The sequence below is a fragment of the Chelmon rostratus genome, chromosome 21, assembly GCF_017976325.1.
Source record: "Chelmon rostratus isolate fCheRos1 chromosome 21, fCheRos1.pri, whole genome shotgun sequence".
NCBI lineage: Eukaryota > Metazoa > Chordata > Actinopteri > Chaetodontiformes > Chaetodontidae > Chelmon > Chelmon rostratus.
Genome location: NC_055678.1, coordinates 14915430 through 14931459, shown reverse-complemented (window position 1 = coordinate 14931459; position 16030 = coordinate 14915430). Strand labels below are relative to the sequence as shown.

At 43.4% G+C, this 16030-nt stretch overlaps 2 protein-coding genes across 2 annotated transcripts; one reads left to right on the top strand and one right to left on the bottom strand.

Annotated features, from left to right (window-relative positions):
* Positions 1 to 320: 320 nt before the first annotated feature.
* nptx2b (neuronal pentraxin IIb) lies at positions 321 to 4621 on the top strand. Its single transcript, XM_041963198.1, has 5 exons — positions 321 to 761; positions 1451 to 1670; positions 2070 to 2314; positions 2524 to 2703; positions 4391 to 4621. The coding sequence occupies exons 1-5, from the start codon at positions 321 to 323 to the stop codon at positions 4619 to 4621; spliced, it is 1317 nt and encodes a 438-aa protein (XP_041819132.1).
* A 7572-nt stretch (positions 4622 to 12193) lies between these two features.
* Positions 12194 to 15500, bottom strand: tmem130 (transmembrane protein 130). Its single transcript, XM_041963400.1, has 7 exons — positions 15493 to 15500; positions 15329 to 15411; positions 15082 to 15253; positions 14852 to 14997; positions 14599 to 14683; positions 14164 to 14366; positions 12194 to 12312 (listed from the first exon to the last, which is right to left on the bottom strand). Exons 1-7 carry the CDS (start codon positions 15498 to 15500, stop codon positions 12194 to 12196), a joined length of 816 nt encoding a protein of 271 aa, XP_041819334.1.
* Between the last annotated feature and the right edge of the window lie 530 nt (positions 15501 to 16030).

Below are 16030 nucleotides of genomic sequence, written 5' to 3'. Positions count from 1 at the left end.
GAGGAGCTGTCCGATCAGCACCACACTACGCGCTCTGTGTGTGCCAGGAATAGACCCGTCAACACAAGCCACCTTAACCGGGCTTACAGGGACCGACTCACCCTTGATCGGATTTTCCGCTCAGAACTTTCTTGATTTTTCTGGTCAGGCATGGCGCAGATTTGTAGATTTAGTTATATGTGATGTTTTCTTTGAGTAGACCTGCACTGGGAGCACTTTTACGCACTAAACTTGAGAGTGGACTACGTTACAGAGTGTTAAGGGTTTAGTCGTTGGCTTTCACTCCCCCTCCACTTTCCTTCACGGTTAACGCGGCCGGGATGTTGCCACTCTTGTACGGATTGTTCTGTTTTTGTGCGCTGGGCTGCGGTCAGCTAGCGAGCGGCCAGCCGGACGACGGAAAGCGGTACATCTGCCGGGCAGTACCCCTCAGCGGCGACGCCAGCTGCCCCGTGACGCTGCTACCCGAGTTAAACGCCGGGAGCCAGGAAGAGGAGCTCAGGAATACTGTCATGCAGCTCCGAGAAACGATTTTACAGCAGAAAGAAAACATTTCCAAGCAGCAGGGCACCATCAACGAGTTAACCACCAAGCTGTCTCTCTGCGCCTCAGCCACCGACGATAGGAAGTACGACAAGGGGGGTTCCTGGGGCAAAGAAAAGCAAAATACAATGGGGGATGTTCCCAGAGACCCAAATGACACCATCGACAGTCTTGGAAAAACCATGCAGGGGCTCAAGGACCGGTTGGAGAACTTGGAGGTAAGTCGGCACCAATTGCGCAAAGCGTGCCTCCTGTGCCAAAGCCATGCGTAAAAGCGCCGTTTGATTCTCGGTACGGACTTACAGGATTACGACACACTGTTGACTCACAGCTCAGCAGTAGACACCTCTGAGAGCCATTACAGTAGGCCTGTGTATCATGAAGATCAAACAAAGGTAGCCTATCTGTAGCGAAGAGATTAAGTGTCTAATTGGCCTTAAACTTTCTATTACGCAGGACTGATTATGTGACACAACGTCTGTTTATCTCCTGAGTGCAGTACTTTAAAAAGCATGAGCAATGTTTATCTCCCAGTCTTAAAATGATGACTTGCTAAGCGTCAGTGACTCTGATTGTTAATTTCTCGGCACAGATGATGCCTCTCATGCACTGTTACAAAAAAGGGGACATTCTGGGGGTGGTTTCATCATTTAATTTAACACACTTGTCAAAACAAGATAATCAAATAACAGGATTAGAAAACTGACCAAAACCTCACACAGTACAAGAAAGCAAATGTTTTCCAGCCCTGACACTGTATTTGCAGGGCCTGTCACTCAGTCATAGAGAAGAGTGACTCCTTATAGAGCAGTGATGTAATGCATCAATTGCATCTCTCGGGGGACTCATTGTCCCTGAATATCTCTGTGAGCTTCCTGCTACTGTTGTCCTGTCCGTTCTTCCTTAGCAACAGCAGATGCGGGCCAACGTATCCGGCGCCTCGTTCCCCAGCGAGCTCCGCAACCTGCTGCAGCGTCGGCTCGGGGAGCTGGAGAAACAGCTTCTGAAGAAAGTCAGCAACCTGGAAGAGGAGAAGAGCATGCTGTCCAACGCCACGGCTGCCTACAGGCTGAAGACAGAGAGCACCCTGAACGCCCTAGTGGAGAGGATCAGTGAGCTGGAGAAAGGTAACTGCAGCACTGGCAAATTCACACCATCGTGAGCTGGACAGGTAAAGTCAAGATGAAATGCTCCATGGAGAGGCTTAGGTTACTCAGCTTGATATAAGAGTACAGAGAGCATGCAACTACTAATACTGTACATCCACTACACCAGCGGAGAGGAGGCAGAGGAAGACACTCCGGGGAATAAAATACTTGAGGGGGTCTGATGAATCAGAGATGGTGACATAAGGGCAGCAGATATATATATGCATATAAAGGTTGCTGAGGCCATGTTTTAAATCACAGCTGGGATGTGGTGCTGTTGTTTCCTTGCATTCATCCCCATGCAGTGATTAAGAGTTTACAGGGCACCTCTCACCTCTCCCACCTTCTCTCCCTCTCTCTCTGCCTGCCTCATTACAGGGGGAGGAGACTTCAAGTCCCCAGAGCAGTTCAAGCTGTCCCTCCCCCAGCGGACCAACTACCTGTACGGCCGCATCACCAAGAGCCTGCCGGAGATGTACGCCTTCACTCTCTGCATGTGGATCAAGTCCAGTGCCAGTCCCGGCATAGGGACACCCTTCTCGTACGGTGTACCAGGGCAAGCGAATGAGATTGTGCTGATTGAATGGGGCAATAACCCGATAGAGCTGCTCATCAATGACAAGGCAAGCAGTTTCTGGTTTAAACTTTTATGGTAATATGATGAAATGATGACTCATTAAATGAAATTCCTAAAAAGTTCTCCCCCTCTCATGTCAGTGGATCCAACTAAATCCTGCCCCTCTGTGTGATTAACTTCTCTTTTCATTCAACATTCATACACGTACCTCAATGTGAGTGAGGCACAACAAAGTACATTGTATTTTGACCACAGGTTGCCCAGTTGCCTTTGGAGGTACGTGATGGAAGGTGGCACCACATCTGCATCTCTTGGACCACGCGGGACGGCCAATGGGAGGCTTACCAAGATGGTGGAAAGCTTGGAGCTGGGGACAACCTGGCGGCCTGGCACCCCATCAAACCTGGCGGGGTCATCATCCTGGGGCAGGAGCAGGTAAGGAGGCGCTGTGAGACCTTGAAATCTAAGATGGAATTAGTGATCAAACTCCTTTGTGTTTGACACATGCCTCCGTCTAGGTAGCTTTTAGTCATCGCATAGCTCTTCTGTCATGATCAAAGAAAGCCCCCACTTACCTGGAATTACATCACCAGTGAAATATTTTCTATATAATCTTGTTTTTTTTTAACAGTGTCAACATCCCATCAACTGCATGGTGCAGCATGTTCACATTCTCACAACCCAAACGCTTCAAAGTGTAACGTCAAGTGGTTCAACTAATAAGCAGATGGAAACAAGAAAATCAATTAGGCCTGAGGCAGCAGGGATAAGACGGTCGCAGGGTATTGTGACAAAACAATTAAAAAGACGACACTGAACCGGTCACTGCCCACAGACGCAGAGGTCTCCCTCCAGACCAATCTGTGCATTATTAAAAACGTCAGGATGTAGGAATGAGACGCACCAGTCTGTTGCGTTCTGTGGAAATCAAATCAGCAGTGTTGGAGGACTGTTGGAGGATACATGACTGACAAAAAGCAGCATACTGCAAATTCCAATTCAATTGAATGTTGTAGTTTTTTAAACAATCGCATGCTAAAATGTGTTTTTAGCCATGCTAGTTGCAAGGAAAGGCAATGGCGCTCTGCTGGTCCGCCACTTTGGTTCACACTGAAATATCTCAACAACTATGCGAAGGATTTTTGTGTTCCCTCGAGGATGAATCCTACATCTGCTACATTGCTTGTCATCAGATTTCATACAGACATTCATGATTCCCAGATGCTGTTTCCTAATGGCCTTAGCGAGCCCCTGACTTTTTATCGTGCCACAATGAGGTTGACATTTCTGAGGATCAACTCTGATCAGTTTGGTGATCATCTGACTTTTTGGGCATTTCCATCATCAGGCTTGTAGGCTAGTTTGTTCAACACAGTTTATGAACAAATACTGCAGCCATCAGCTGTACTCTGTGTTTAGTGCTAATTACCAAATGCTAGCATGCTAAGATGATACACTAAGATGGTGAATGTGGCAAACACCTGCTCAGCATCAGCCTGTTCTTTTGTGCACATTAGCATTTAGCTCACCGCTGTGCTAAGTGCAGCTTCACAGAGCGGCTAGCAAGGTTAGCACAGTAAAAAAGCTAAACCGGTAGGTGACATAGTTGCTCAGATGATGTAATGAAGGGTTACTTTCACTTGAAAGTCCATCTGTACATAATACACACACATGCTGAATGCTATATAATGGCAGTATGCATTCATAGTGTGTACTGTAGTATTCAATAGCTACATACTGTGTGGAATGTGATCACAGTTCAGACAGATGTGTGTGATATAGTGTGATATTCACACAGTTAAACAAGCATTGTAGTGGCCTCTTCAGTCTACTTAATGTAGTTTTGAAAATGATTTAACACATTTAATTTCCATCAGCTTAATCAAAATGTAATCAGTGGCATCTCAGGTATTTCCAGACATTTACGATTTTAGATGCTTCAGTGTTTGCAGCTTCGTACGGCCCAGCGAATAAAACACACACTACATGCAAAAGTTTACCAACTGTTCCATTCAAAGTTCCTCAGAGTGCCTCCTCCGCCTCCGAAAGATAATTAGCTTTGATGGTGCTGTTGTTTATGATGCTGTTTGAATTTACATCCTGCTGTTTATGGCCCTTACAGGATGTGGTGGGCGGGCGCTTCGACGCTGGACAGGCTTTCGTGGGCGAGCTGAGTCAAGTGAACATTTGGGACCGCATTCTGAAGCCGGTCGAGGTCCAGTCTATGGCTAACTGCAGTTCGTACATGCCCGGGAATGTGATCTCTTGGCTGGCGAGCAACGTTGAGGTGTTCGGGAGGGGAGCGTTCAAGCGGCCCCTGGAGATGTGTCAGGAGAGACTGCCCAATGCTTAAAACTCATCTGGGTGCATTTCTTTAGCGTGTTTCCATCCATTCAGCATTTTTTTTAATTGTCTGCTCTTACTGTAAGGTTTATGGACTTTATTTTATACATTGATGTGCAACAATTTTGTATTTACCTGCTTTGCTCAGAGAGATATTTGAGATTTGCGACACAGGTGGGATCCCTTAAAATTACATAGGTGCACTCACATGACAGAACATTTTGACAGTCAGATCTGTAGCAGTGACTGTGTGAAGGCACCGAAGTTCAAATTGCCCTGTGGAGGCTGAACACCATCATTGTCATTCAGAGAGCTATGTCAGACATTTCTTTCTTTAACATAATTAAGGTATTTCGCCCTTCAGTACACCCACCACCATGGTAAAAGGTCCCCTCAGGTATTGGTGCTAAGACTTCTCCGCCCCCTCACAGCCTCCCACACAACCCCCCATCCACTCTAGTCCAGCACGGACGCACGCATGCACTGCCCCTGCCACAAATACCCTGAGGTATCCAGACTAGCTCACGGTTTGCCGCTGACATGTGAGTTGGTGTTGCGTGCTGTGTGGATGCGAGCAGCAGGAAAGATTAAAGGTCTGGCTAATGTTATGTCTGTTCCTTAACTAGGGAATGGGTTTAGAGCCAACATCAATCAATCCTCTGATCCTGACACGTTTAGTCACTTTTAAGGGGAATATAAGAGGGAAAGACAATTAGGCACTTTACCTGCCATGCGGTTCTGACTGACTGGTAGCTGGAGCATGTGTGCAAGATGCTTCTGTTGTTTTTGTTTTCCAGCCTATGTATGATTTAGTTCAAACTTCACCATGCCGGGAAGCTTTATTCTTGGCATGCATGACTGATACCAGTAACACTGGCGAGTCTATCCACAGTGCTTTTTTTCTTGCCTTTTCCAGTTGAACCAAACCCGTTTAAATGCTTAATCATGTTGAAAATATATTCATAGCGTCCATATTGTGAAATATTTTTATTGGTGATTTGTGATATCCTCGCAGGACCGTCTAGCCAACATTCAACAGAAAACAGAACAGATTAGTGTTATCGAAACTGTCCGCTTCACAAAAATGTATTTTGAATGTGCTGCTTGTACATGAATCGTTTGTACGTGTTGTGTCCGTCCAGAAGAAACTGTAATCTCTTGTCTTGTGGCCTTTTATCGAGATTTAAGTGCCATTAAATCTTTCCTAAGTGTTGGAAATGATTTACTTTGCCATTAAATGTGGAAAATTAAAAATTAAAAAGAAATTACTGCTGCAAAATTAATTTACAAATGTCTGTTTTATCTCTCAGCCTTTACATTGCAAGTTTCCTTATGATCAGTATATTTCCTGCAGTATACGTTTCACATTTATTTGTTATTTGAGAGTCATACATACATTTTGGTCATCTGAGATAATTCCGTAAAATCTAGCAACGCTTGTTTAAGCTTACAGCCTACCTACCTACAGTAGTTTACTATCACCTTGGCCATATCTGTCAAGCTGGTAAGGTGTCACAGGAGAGACACGAGCTGTTAATTACAGGCTGAGCAGGATCTTTAGACTCAGATGGCTTGGGTCAAGACAACAACAGGTGTCCTGGGTGGCATTAGCAAGGCTTAACAGATGACAGAGGCCAAAAGGTCGCGGGTGGCGTCACAGACACGCTCCCTCAGAGAAAGCAGCTCCTTCCGACCACGCTCTGCTCTGAAAACATCTCAAAAATGGCAAAAACAACATGTTTTTTAAAGGCCATCAGGTATGATCTTCAGTAAGACCCAGACTATTGAAATCCATTATACTGCATAAGTCCCCAGAGACAGGTTTTGTTGTTGCAGCATTCACATTCACGTACTTCAGTGAAGTATTCTGATGAATTTGTGTTGTTCGCACAGGCTGTTTTTCATGCAGCCTTGTCTGTTAGCGTGAGGCGCATCTTTGTTCCTTTCTTCAGAACATGTCGTTTTCCAGCCACACAGGAAGCTCTGTATGTTATGGCCTTGAAAGACAAGCAAGAGGCAGTAACACAGGAGTCTCGATCTGGCTTTTCAGAGCTGAATTCAATCAATAATGATCACGGAAATGGCAAAAGCCCCGTCTGGATCTTTTCATACTTTGTGAGCCTCTGCCCTCATGTTGCACGTTGGAAAAGTAGATAAAACAAGGTTGGTTGGTTGGTTGGCGACAAGAATGATACAAGAAACACAACGATGAAGTGTAATGGAGTCTTACAAGCAAGTTACCTTGAACCTTAAACAGCACAGACTCAGTTTCCTTCATTTTGAAAAGGCGTGTTTGGTAAATGGGTGGCTTTCTGGGAGGGAATGTCTGTTTACCCCTTTGGCCCACAAAGAAGTGGTTCTTTCTAACAAGACAATGACCTTGAACCTAAAACTGCATACTAACATAGAAACTCAAGTAACAGGGTGTCACAAAGTCCAGTTTGGACATAATAGAAATAACGACGTGGAAAATGTTTGTCTTGGAATAAGATTAACATTGCTGATAGATGTACAGGCAGGTTCCACAGTTTCTCAGTAAGGTATTACTTAAAGCTGCACTCTTGTATGTAACATGAATGCAAATGGTTTTGACTTGAATCGTATTTCTGAGCTGAAACTGGTAATTGCGATGTGACATGAACATGGCGTGGGCCTGCACCAGAGCTGGAGACACAGCGTTTCCTCCTCCACAAAAGCTTCATGGTAAATTTCAACACGTTCATGTTAAATGAGCGTTTACTTCCTGCTGTCACAAAATTTAGGTTTGTGGAACATCAGGTAGCAACAAGCTAAGACATCAGTAGTCAGCTAAACAGCTGGGGCAGGCCGCCTCGATTTCCCATTCGAGAAAACATGAAAATGTTCAGTTTCTGTGGTGTTGTTATCAGTTTTTATCGAACTTGGACCAGGGTGAGGCAGCTGTTCAGCGAATAAGCTTCAAATAGCCACAGTCCACCTCCTGCTCAGCAGCAAGCAGCAGACAGACAGGGTCTGCCACCAGCTGGTAAACATAGTGGAGCATTTAGTAGCTGAAGCGCCAGACATTACACAGCCGCTCCTCATCTTCTCCAGCTTGAGTGTATTCCTTCCTGCCACTAAAACGCTTGGATTTGTATCCAGTCCTGTCATGTTCTCCACCCTCAAAATTTTGCCTAGAGACCATCTACTCCTCCCTACAAGGGAGTAGGAATGAGTTTAACATTGGGGGACACATATCGGAAACCTGACTGATCTGTAAATAGAAATATGTCATAAATTAACTACACTGCAAAACATTTTAAAAATGCTATGTGATCCTTTACTTCCTTTCTTCTTTTTCAGATTTTTTCTGGAAAAACAGTGTTGTGCACACCGACATTTGAATAATGTATGTATGTATATGTCTTAGGATTTTAAGACAAGTGCAAACCACCAAGAAAAAACACTTCACCCTCTTCCTATTCAACAGAATGGCTGTAGTCTCTAATCAAAGCACAATGACTGTGTTGTTCCAGGGCTGTATGCTTTTGTGTGTGCTAATTTAGTAGCACACACAGGTGCACGGTTTAACATGTTCTGTTCATCAAAATCCATTTGATGTTGGTCAAAAATGCATTTACTTAAGTTGACTGGCAATTAAACTGGTTCTTTAACAAAACAACTTTCTGACATGAAAAACAAAAATAATGTGAAAAACAAATTGTTCACTTTTTAATATCAATTTAAAACACAAAAATGTTGAGTTGTAATATTGTATGATTGTACTCCTTGTTAATGTTCGGCCCCTTACTAAAACCTTAAGTAAAAAAAGAGCTAGTAAACAGGACGACTCTGTTAGAAACTCAATACAGCAGTTTGGCCAACGAAGATGAAGTCTAAAAAACAAGCTTCGTTCTACAACAGCTCCACATAAGCAATTAAATAAAGGACGAGTGACCATCCCAGGATTAAGATGACTTAACTCAAAAGATATGGTTTCTAAATATGAATGTAACCTAACAACAAGGTGTAATAAACAAATGTCCCCTACAGACCGTTTTATTCGTTCACAAGAGTTTCTGTCATCAGAAAATATGGCCTCCCACCCAATCATTTCTTTAAATATCTGCAGATCTGCCACTTCTCCTGATCTCCCACCTGCCAAAGTGTTAGGCACTGTTAGTTTTTAATGATAAAGGACTGATCTCTGTATTATGCTCTCAACTGATGTCTTTACATCAAAACATCGACAAAATTCAAACTAGATTGACTGAGGAACATGAGGGTCCATTCCTCATCATCGTGTGCCAGACTGAGACTCATGCAATCTAAAGTTTTGCCCAGGGTTCATTTAAGCAAAGCCAGGCCTGCTGACATATATCCTGGGACAGACGCTGGCTGTGACAGGTGCTCCTTCTCTTTATCTATCCAATCTCGCACAGGCTTTCTGGTCTTGCCCTCAGCGTGACATCTTACTGGGTAGTGGGTTTTATCTTACACCATCAGTGAGGTTCCTAGGGGGACATTAAGACCTTTCCTGCTTATATGTAGCTGTATTTGGTATAGCAGATTAACCTTTGGCTTTAAATGCAAACACAGGCCGCTCAGAAATGAGATGTCACACTTGAGAGTCATTGTTTTGCCACTGCTCTGCACCTTCAGGAGACTCGCGGCAGGTCTTGAGTCAGCTATTTGCCTCATAGCTACCAAGGTAAATATTAGACACTTTTCGCCCAATCTTTAAAGGCAAACATAAAAGAGTATAGGATAATAGGATATGTAGCATTCACAGATTTTTGTGAGACTGCCTCAACCCCAAACTTTCAAATATGAGGCAGCTTCAGCAGATGTGAGTGAATGTAACAGATGATGTTTATCAGCCAGGTCCTGCCAAGCAGTGGTGTGATGATGATGTAGAAAGGACTCCGCTGATACAAGCTTGCGTTGAAGAGAACTTTATTAACAATCAGTATCAGATCAGATGCCGGCCATCTGAGAGAGTTTCAGGGTCAGATCAGAAAAACTCTGCCGTTATCCTAAAGACAATACAATATATAGCATAATGGTCTGTCCTACTCCACCCATATCTTACCTCACTCACAAAAAAGGCCATGTTCTGTACATTATCTTACTGAGGAGTGCATTCCTCCACTCTCACCCATATAAGTCCACCTCTGTTGGGGATTCACCTCTAAACGGTCCCCTTTGTATACATTTCCACATCAGGACTCCCTCTTGCTGGCCTGTCCTGTGTAGTCTCACATACCACCACTGAGAGTGTCTTGCAGTTTAAACATCAGTTTACCTCTTATCATGCTTAATCATATATTAAACATATGTGTGATATTTGGTTCATCTGATCATATACCTCACAGAGTTAAAACCCAGGTCCACGAAATGTTTTTCTTCCAAAAACCGGGGCCAGCTGCAGACTTTAACTACAGCAGTGTTTTAGCTCAAGGTCGATAGCACTCATCGTAGCACCTGCAGCTCTCTGGCAGCTGGCATTCATCAGGAAACTCCCAATTAATAATGTTGTGACATCTCCAACAGAGGACAAGCTGCCATTAGCCATCATCAAGGTACTAAACAGCATAAAAATAGTTCGACTGACGTCAACACAGCTGGAAAAGATCCAAAGACTTTGTTTATTGTGAGGTAGTTGTACACAGTCTCTCATTTTTGGTCAATTTCTGTTGAATCTTATTCAAATCAGCGTATTGTAATGTGCATCTGTGACACCAGAAAGACCCTGTTTTCAACAACTACTGGATGGAATACCAGGAAGATCAGTGCAGACATTCATTGTGTCCTGATGGCCTTGTTGATCCTCTGACTTTTCCTCTTGCGCCACAAGCAGGTAGACTTCTCACCTTCCCAGTTATCTGCAATTTGCATCGGCTCAAACTTTTCTGTATTTCCAGCCAGTGAATCATTATGACTGTTGATCCCCAGACTACCTCTAGAGCCACCATGAGGTTTACATTTGTGGTTTCACAAGATATTTTGCATTTAAACTTGGCACAGACATTAATGTCCCCCTCGGGGTACCTTGTTGTAGCTTTGTCGATCTCTTTTTTCATCTAGCACAGGTCAGTGTTTAATTTGTCCAATACTTTGCTATGTTACCAAATACTGATAAAATACAGACTTCACATTAACATTTATCTCAAAGCACAACTGTGCTTAATACAGCCTCACAGAGCTGCAAGCATGGCTAAGTCACGTCCCAAATCTGTAATGCATGCTGATTCTAAGCAAGTTTTTAGTATGTAGTGCATGTTTGCACTGAAAAAGGAACAAAATACAGCTTCCTTAAAGCACATATGCACGTTATAACAAGTATTATACAGTCCATAATATATATATATATGTTTTAGAACTCAAAAGTATGAAGCTTATGAGTCCACTGGACAGTGATCAAAACTGATCTGACTGCAAATTGATGTGTGTGTGTGTGTGTGTGTGTGTGTGTGTGTGTGTGTGTGTGTCTAAAAGTTGTAAGAACTCAACATCTTTTATACCTCCTTTGGAAAGCAAAGCTAGGTGCAAATTTCTACATCAGCGTGGAGAAATCCATTAAAGCATGCTTACTGTATATTAACAATCATTATATAAACATGACCTTCACTTGTGCTATTAATTCATTATGAGTTTACTTCACATCAGGCCAGGCTCTAACTACAGAAGGCATCTGACCCACTTACTGAATGGAGACTGAACCATTCATTAACACAGCGGAGGCCTTACCCCTAAATACATACAGGCACTGCTTATGCAACCAGATGCACTAAAAATGCCATATCAGGCTATTCTTTGTGCACTGATCATTCACAGATTTAGCTATATACATCTTTAACATGGCAATATGCAAGATGAGCATTGTGGTTACATCCATAACACCATGTGCATTTTCTTCTCCCAAATGCATAACATTACATGTGACAGAGAATTAAGAAGAGTATTGAGCTCCATGCTGCAGGAGGAGTGGCTCTTTCTCTCCGCTCTCCACGCGGGAGAAGTTCAAAAGAATCGAGCTTTGACCGTCAGAGTCTTGGTTCTTCAGGAATATAGCGTTACCGGAGGCAGCGATCTGTAAAAATCACACACATCCAGACAAATGTCAGTCAGTTGTCAACTTTTTTTTTTTTTAAGTTGCTTTTGGATTAAAAACAGTTGCACAAGCTGTGAAGACTGATGACCCGTCTAGTAACAACTTGTGTTGTCATTTCCGTGGCACACAGAATTTGTTGCTCAGGTATCATTCATTTCTGGGCACAGACAGCCTCCTTGTGGTCATGAACTGCATTCAATCACTGATGCTTTTTGTGAGTGTTTGGATTCTGCTCATCAGAGCCAAAACAAACATGCATCAGTGGTTAGTTCCTGCTAAATACGATAAAGCACTTAACCTTAATTAGCAAAAACGTTCCCGAAGTGTACAGAGCATGCAAAACCCAGTTTGCTACTATATTTACTTCCTGTTTCATGTCCTTCGCTCAGCTCTTATCGCCACTACTAACACCTGAAAAGACTTGCACTGTAACATAAAAGTATAATTATCTTTTGCGTAATAGAGTTACACACATAATGCAAGTTGGTTTTGTAAGATGTTGCAACAAGTTCAGTTCTGCACCTGGGATCTGCTGTGATGACGAGGGTGGCAGGCGATGACTGTGATGAAGGAAAAGGTTGCTACTATTATGGCAGCACACGACAGGATGAAGAACATGTGGGTGTTGGCTGCAATGAACACAGATAAGGACGTGTTACTTGTGAGCCATGTCTTTTCAGTGTCAAGTCAAGTTCAGATATCCAGAATATTCAAATTGGCGGCAGAATGTTTCAGAATACTTCTCTTTGTTTCGTTGTTATACATGCAAGGCATGAAAGTGCAGCTCATCTGAAGTGCATCCTGTAAATAATCATGTTAAAGTCTCATTCGGTATCCGGGCGACATGTCCTGTCTCCGATCTGATACTGTTGCTGCTCCACCAACAAGCCACACAGCAGAAGCACTGTTCTGATGTCAACCGGTACAAATGCAGTCCATGGAAGGGAGGTGAAAGCGTATAAGTGCATTAGCCACCCATTCGGTTGTCTGTATGCATGTATGACCGTGTTAACCATAACACACTACAAGGCTGCCTGTTCAATTGCCCTCAATAGCACAGCAGAGGTCAAAGCATTCACTACCGAGTCCAACTTTCCAGACCTTCCTCAGTAAAAAGTTGCTTACCAGCCAGTAACAAACTGGCTCTAAAAGCTGGTTATTGTGATTTTTGGTTGGTTCACATCAGTGAATCAATTGAACGCAGCCATCATGTGCTGAGAAGACGGATCACTCCGTGCCTGGATTCCTCCATTTCCACTGTCCCCTCTCTGTCTGTGGAACAAACGCAGCTAAATTGCAAATGGTACGTTTTATCTGAAACAGCTCATGACACAGCTCAGCTTCTCCGAACTACAAGAATCTTTTTTCGCTGTACAAATACACTAAATCATACTGATGAATCATTGCATTACATCAAAGTGCATCAAACTGAAATATATGGAGGGCTAGGAGAGCCGTGCAAATGGCCATAAAGTTATTAATTGATCTTTACTGAGGACAGCAAAAAAGGGATTCATCAAAGAGCAAATTCATATATATATATATATATATATATAACTTTGGTGTCACCAAAAGTGCTGCGTCATAGTGTGTAGATGAGCCATTGAAGACCTCTTAACCACCGGTGGAGTCTCAGGTCTTTAAACCCTCTTTAGCCTCTCAGGGTCGTTCACAGCATGTCACGTGAGAGTGACTGAAGGCTTGTCAAGGTCACATGGGACAGTGACATGGATCAAGGTGTAAATAGGTGTAAAAAAAAAACCCTGAAAACCGGTTGGCAGTATACCTGAAATCTGACAAGATGTTGCTCCCTATTCAGAAGCCAATAAAGGTAAGGTGTCTGCCTGAATGTGATGCCCCTTCACCAGGTGATGTCCAGGTCTACTTCAAGGCCCGGACCCCGCCCCCCCCCTTCTGTAAGTGAATCTGTAGTTAGCCATTTAAACCATCCATCCTCTCAGAATAAATCTTTCACAATACCTACACTCCCCACTACACAGTAGACCTGATGAAGCCTCATGCAGGGGTGAAATATCTTAAGCTCTAAAAATGCTGTCCACTAAAGTAAAGTTGATGAATGAGACAGAATTCAAAGCCTCTGTCTGTTGTTGAAACTTCATGACAACGCATATTTGGCATAATCTAGTAGATTTTAGAAAGTTTCCATGACCCTGAAAGGGCAAACAATTTCCAAAACCCTCAGAGAAACCATGCTCACTTCTGAAAATCACCAAAACTGGAATTACAAACTTTCACAACAAGAGCATTCCATTAAGAAACCCACTCAATAAGCATTGCTCTGCGTCTGAACTCTTTCCTCTCACTTTCCCTATCTGGTTCCATGCTTTTGCTATGGAAAGCAGCCTGTTTGCCTGCAGGTATGTGTGTGTGTGTGTCTCTGTGTGTGTGTGTGTGTGTGTGTGTGTGTGTGTGTGTGTGTGTGTGTGTGTGTGTGTGTGTGTATGGGGAGGGGGGCTCACTTTTTCTCTTGACATAGAGGCTGAAGGAGGTCTGCAGCTTGCTGATGTCATTGCGGACGCTGATGTCCAGGCAGTGGATGCCGGCGGAGGTGAACGTGTGATTCAGTTGCAGCGTGTTTTCATACAAAATGGTCAGTGTGCAGCCCTCCGTCATGTCCGGCACACAGTTGGCCAGGAAACGCCAGCACACCGACATGGGAGGACTAAAGACACATGACACACACACACACACACACACACACACACACACACACACACACACACAGACACACAAAGACAAATTCTGCATGACAGGGTATTCATTTTCATAACGATAACATTGGGTCATTTTTAACTAGATATGTCAAATTGTGAATGCTGGCCTTTCTGCTATCAGGATAACCTGAATTTAATTGCAGTTAATAGACAATTTAAAAAAAAGAAAATGCAGCTTACCTTCCATCGACATGAAAAGCCAAACTGACGTTCTGAGACACCTCATAATCTGCTGGGCCCTTCAGCTCGATGTGTTTAATAGCATCTACAAATCAATTTCAGCTATTAGCCCTTTCATCATTTTCTGGACTAGTTTTTATTTGTATGCGTCAAGTTGTGAGACTAAACATGAAAGTGTTAACAGTACATAAACAGTGAAATATTTCATCTCAGCTAACTGCAGCTAATTCCTCACGCGCTAATGTAAACTAACCGAGCACTTGAACGTCCATGGAGTAGAAGTCAGTGAGTAGAGGTGCACTTTTGGTCACATTCACTCCCACTTTCAGCCGCAGTGTGTAGTTCCCTGATTCTGAGTAATGATAGCGGACCACCGGCTCAGTCCCTTGAATCACCTCTCTGCATCAGAGATCAAAAGATGCATGAAGGACAAAGAGAAGCCAAACCGTTGCTTATGTTTCAAATGTGGAAAAGCACTCTTACCCGTTCCCCAAGTCCCACGTATAGGTGAACTTTGCCTTACTGAAATTCTTCTGGGGATCGAAGAGCTCAAACATGGTCTCAGTGGGAACATCTGAAGCCAGTTCTCCTGTGTCCCTCACATAGGTGGCATTTCCTTCCATCTGATAGAAAACCAACTTCCCAGCAATATTTTCTGTTTAAAAGAAAGTGTGTAGTTAATTGTGATGCCTGTAAGAGAAGTATAAATGAGAAACACTGGATGACCCACCCAAATCTGTCAAAGGGTCCACGGTCGCCGCCACACCCAGGCCGACCAGGAGAAGTAGCATCAAGATCCGTTCAACATTTTCTCTGTAAGTAAACATCCCACAGTTTAAAAAAAGGGGGTTGAGAAATATCAAATATCTTAGATGTAACAGACGTTAGACGTACCTGTCCATATCTGCTCGTCCTCTCGCAGGAGCTAATGGGAAAACCTCAAACAGAAGGTAATCCTGAAAGCAGAGCGTTTGGACATGGGGAGTAATGGGGGGAGATGCGGCTCCTCCTGACTGGCTTGGAGATTCAGACCATGCAGATGAGAGCTGTGAATGCTTGAAATTGTCACCATTTGTTTCAGTCATGTGGCTCAGGAACAACGTTCAGCTTTTAAGTCAGAGGCTCTGGCCCGGGTCACATCCCAGTCAGTGATGTGGGACATTCTGTGATTTTATCTGGCAACAGAAACAACAGACAATAAACACAGTGGAGGTGTAGTGATCAGACTTTGCTGCAGGAGGTATCCACAAGGGGGTGCTAACAAATCAAGAATTACCCCAAAAGCGGGTTATTTAAAGCGGCTGGTTGCTGGGATTATTTCTAAATTATGTTTAGATCACCAGATTGAACAACAAGGTAACTGTAGCACCAGCTGCACAGATACATATGCATAATAAAAGTATCATTAACATTATCTATATTGAAATTTGAT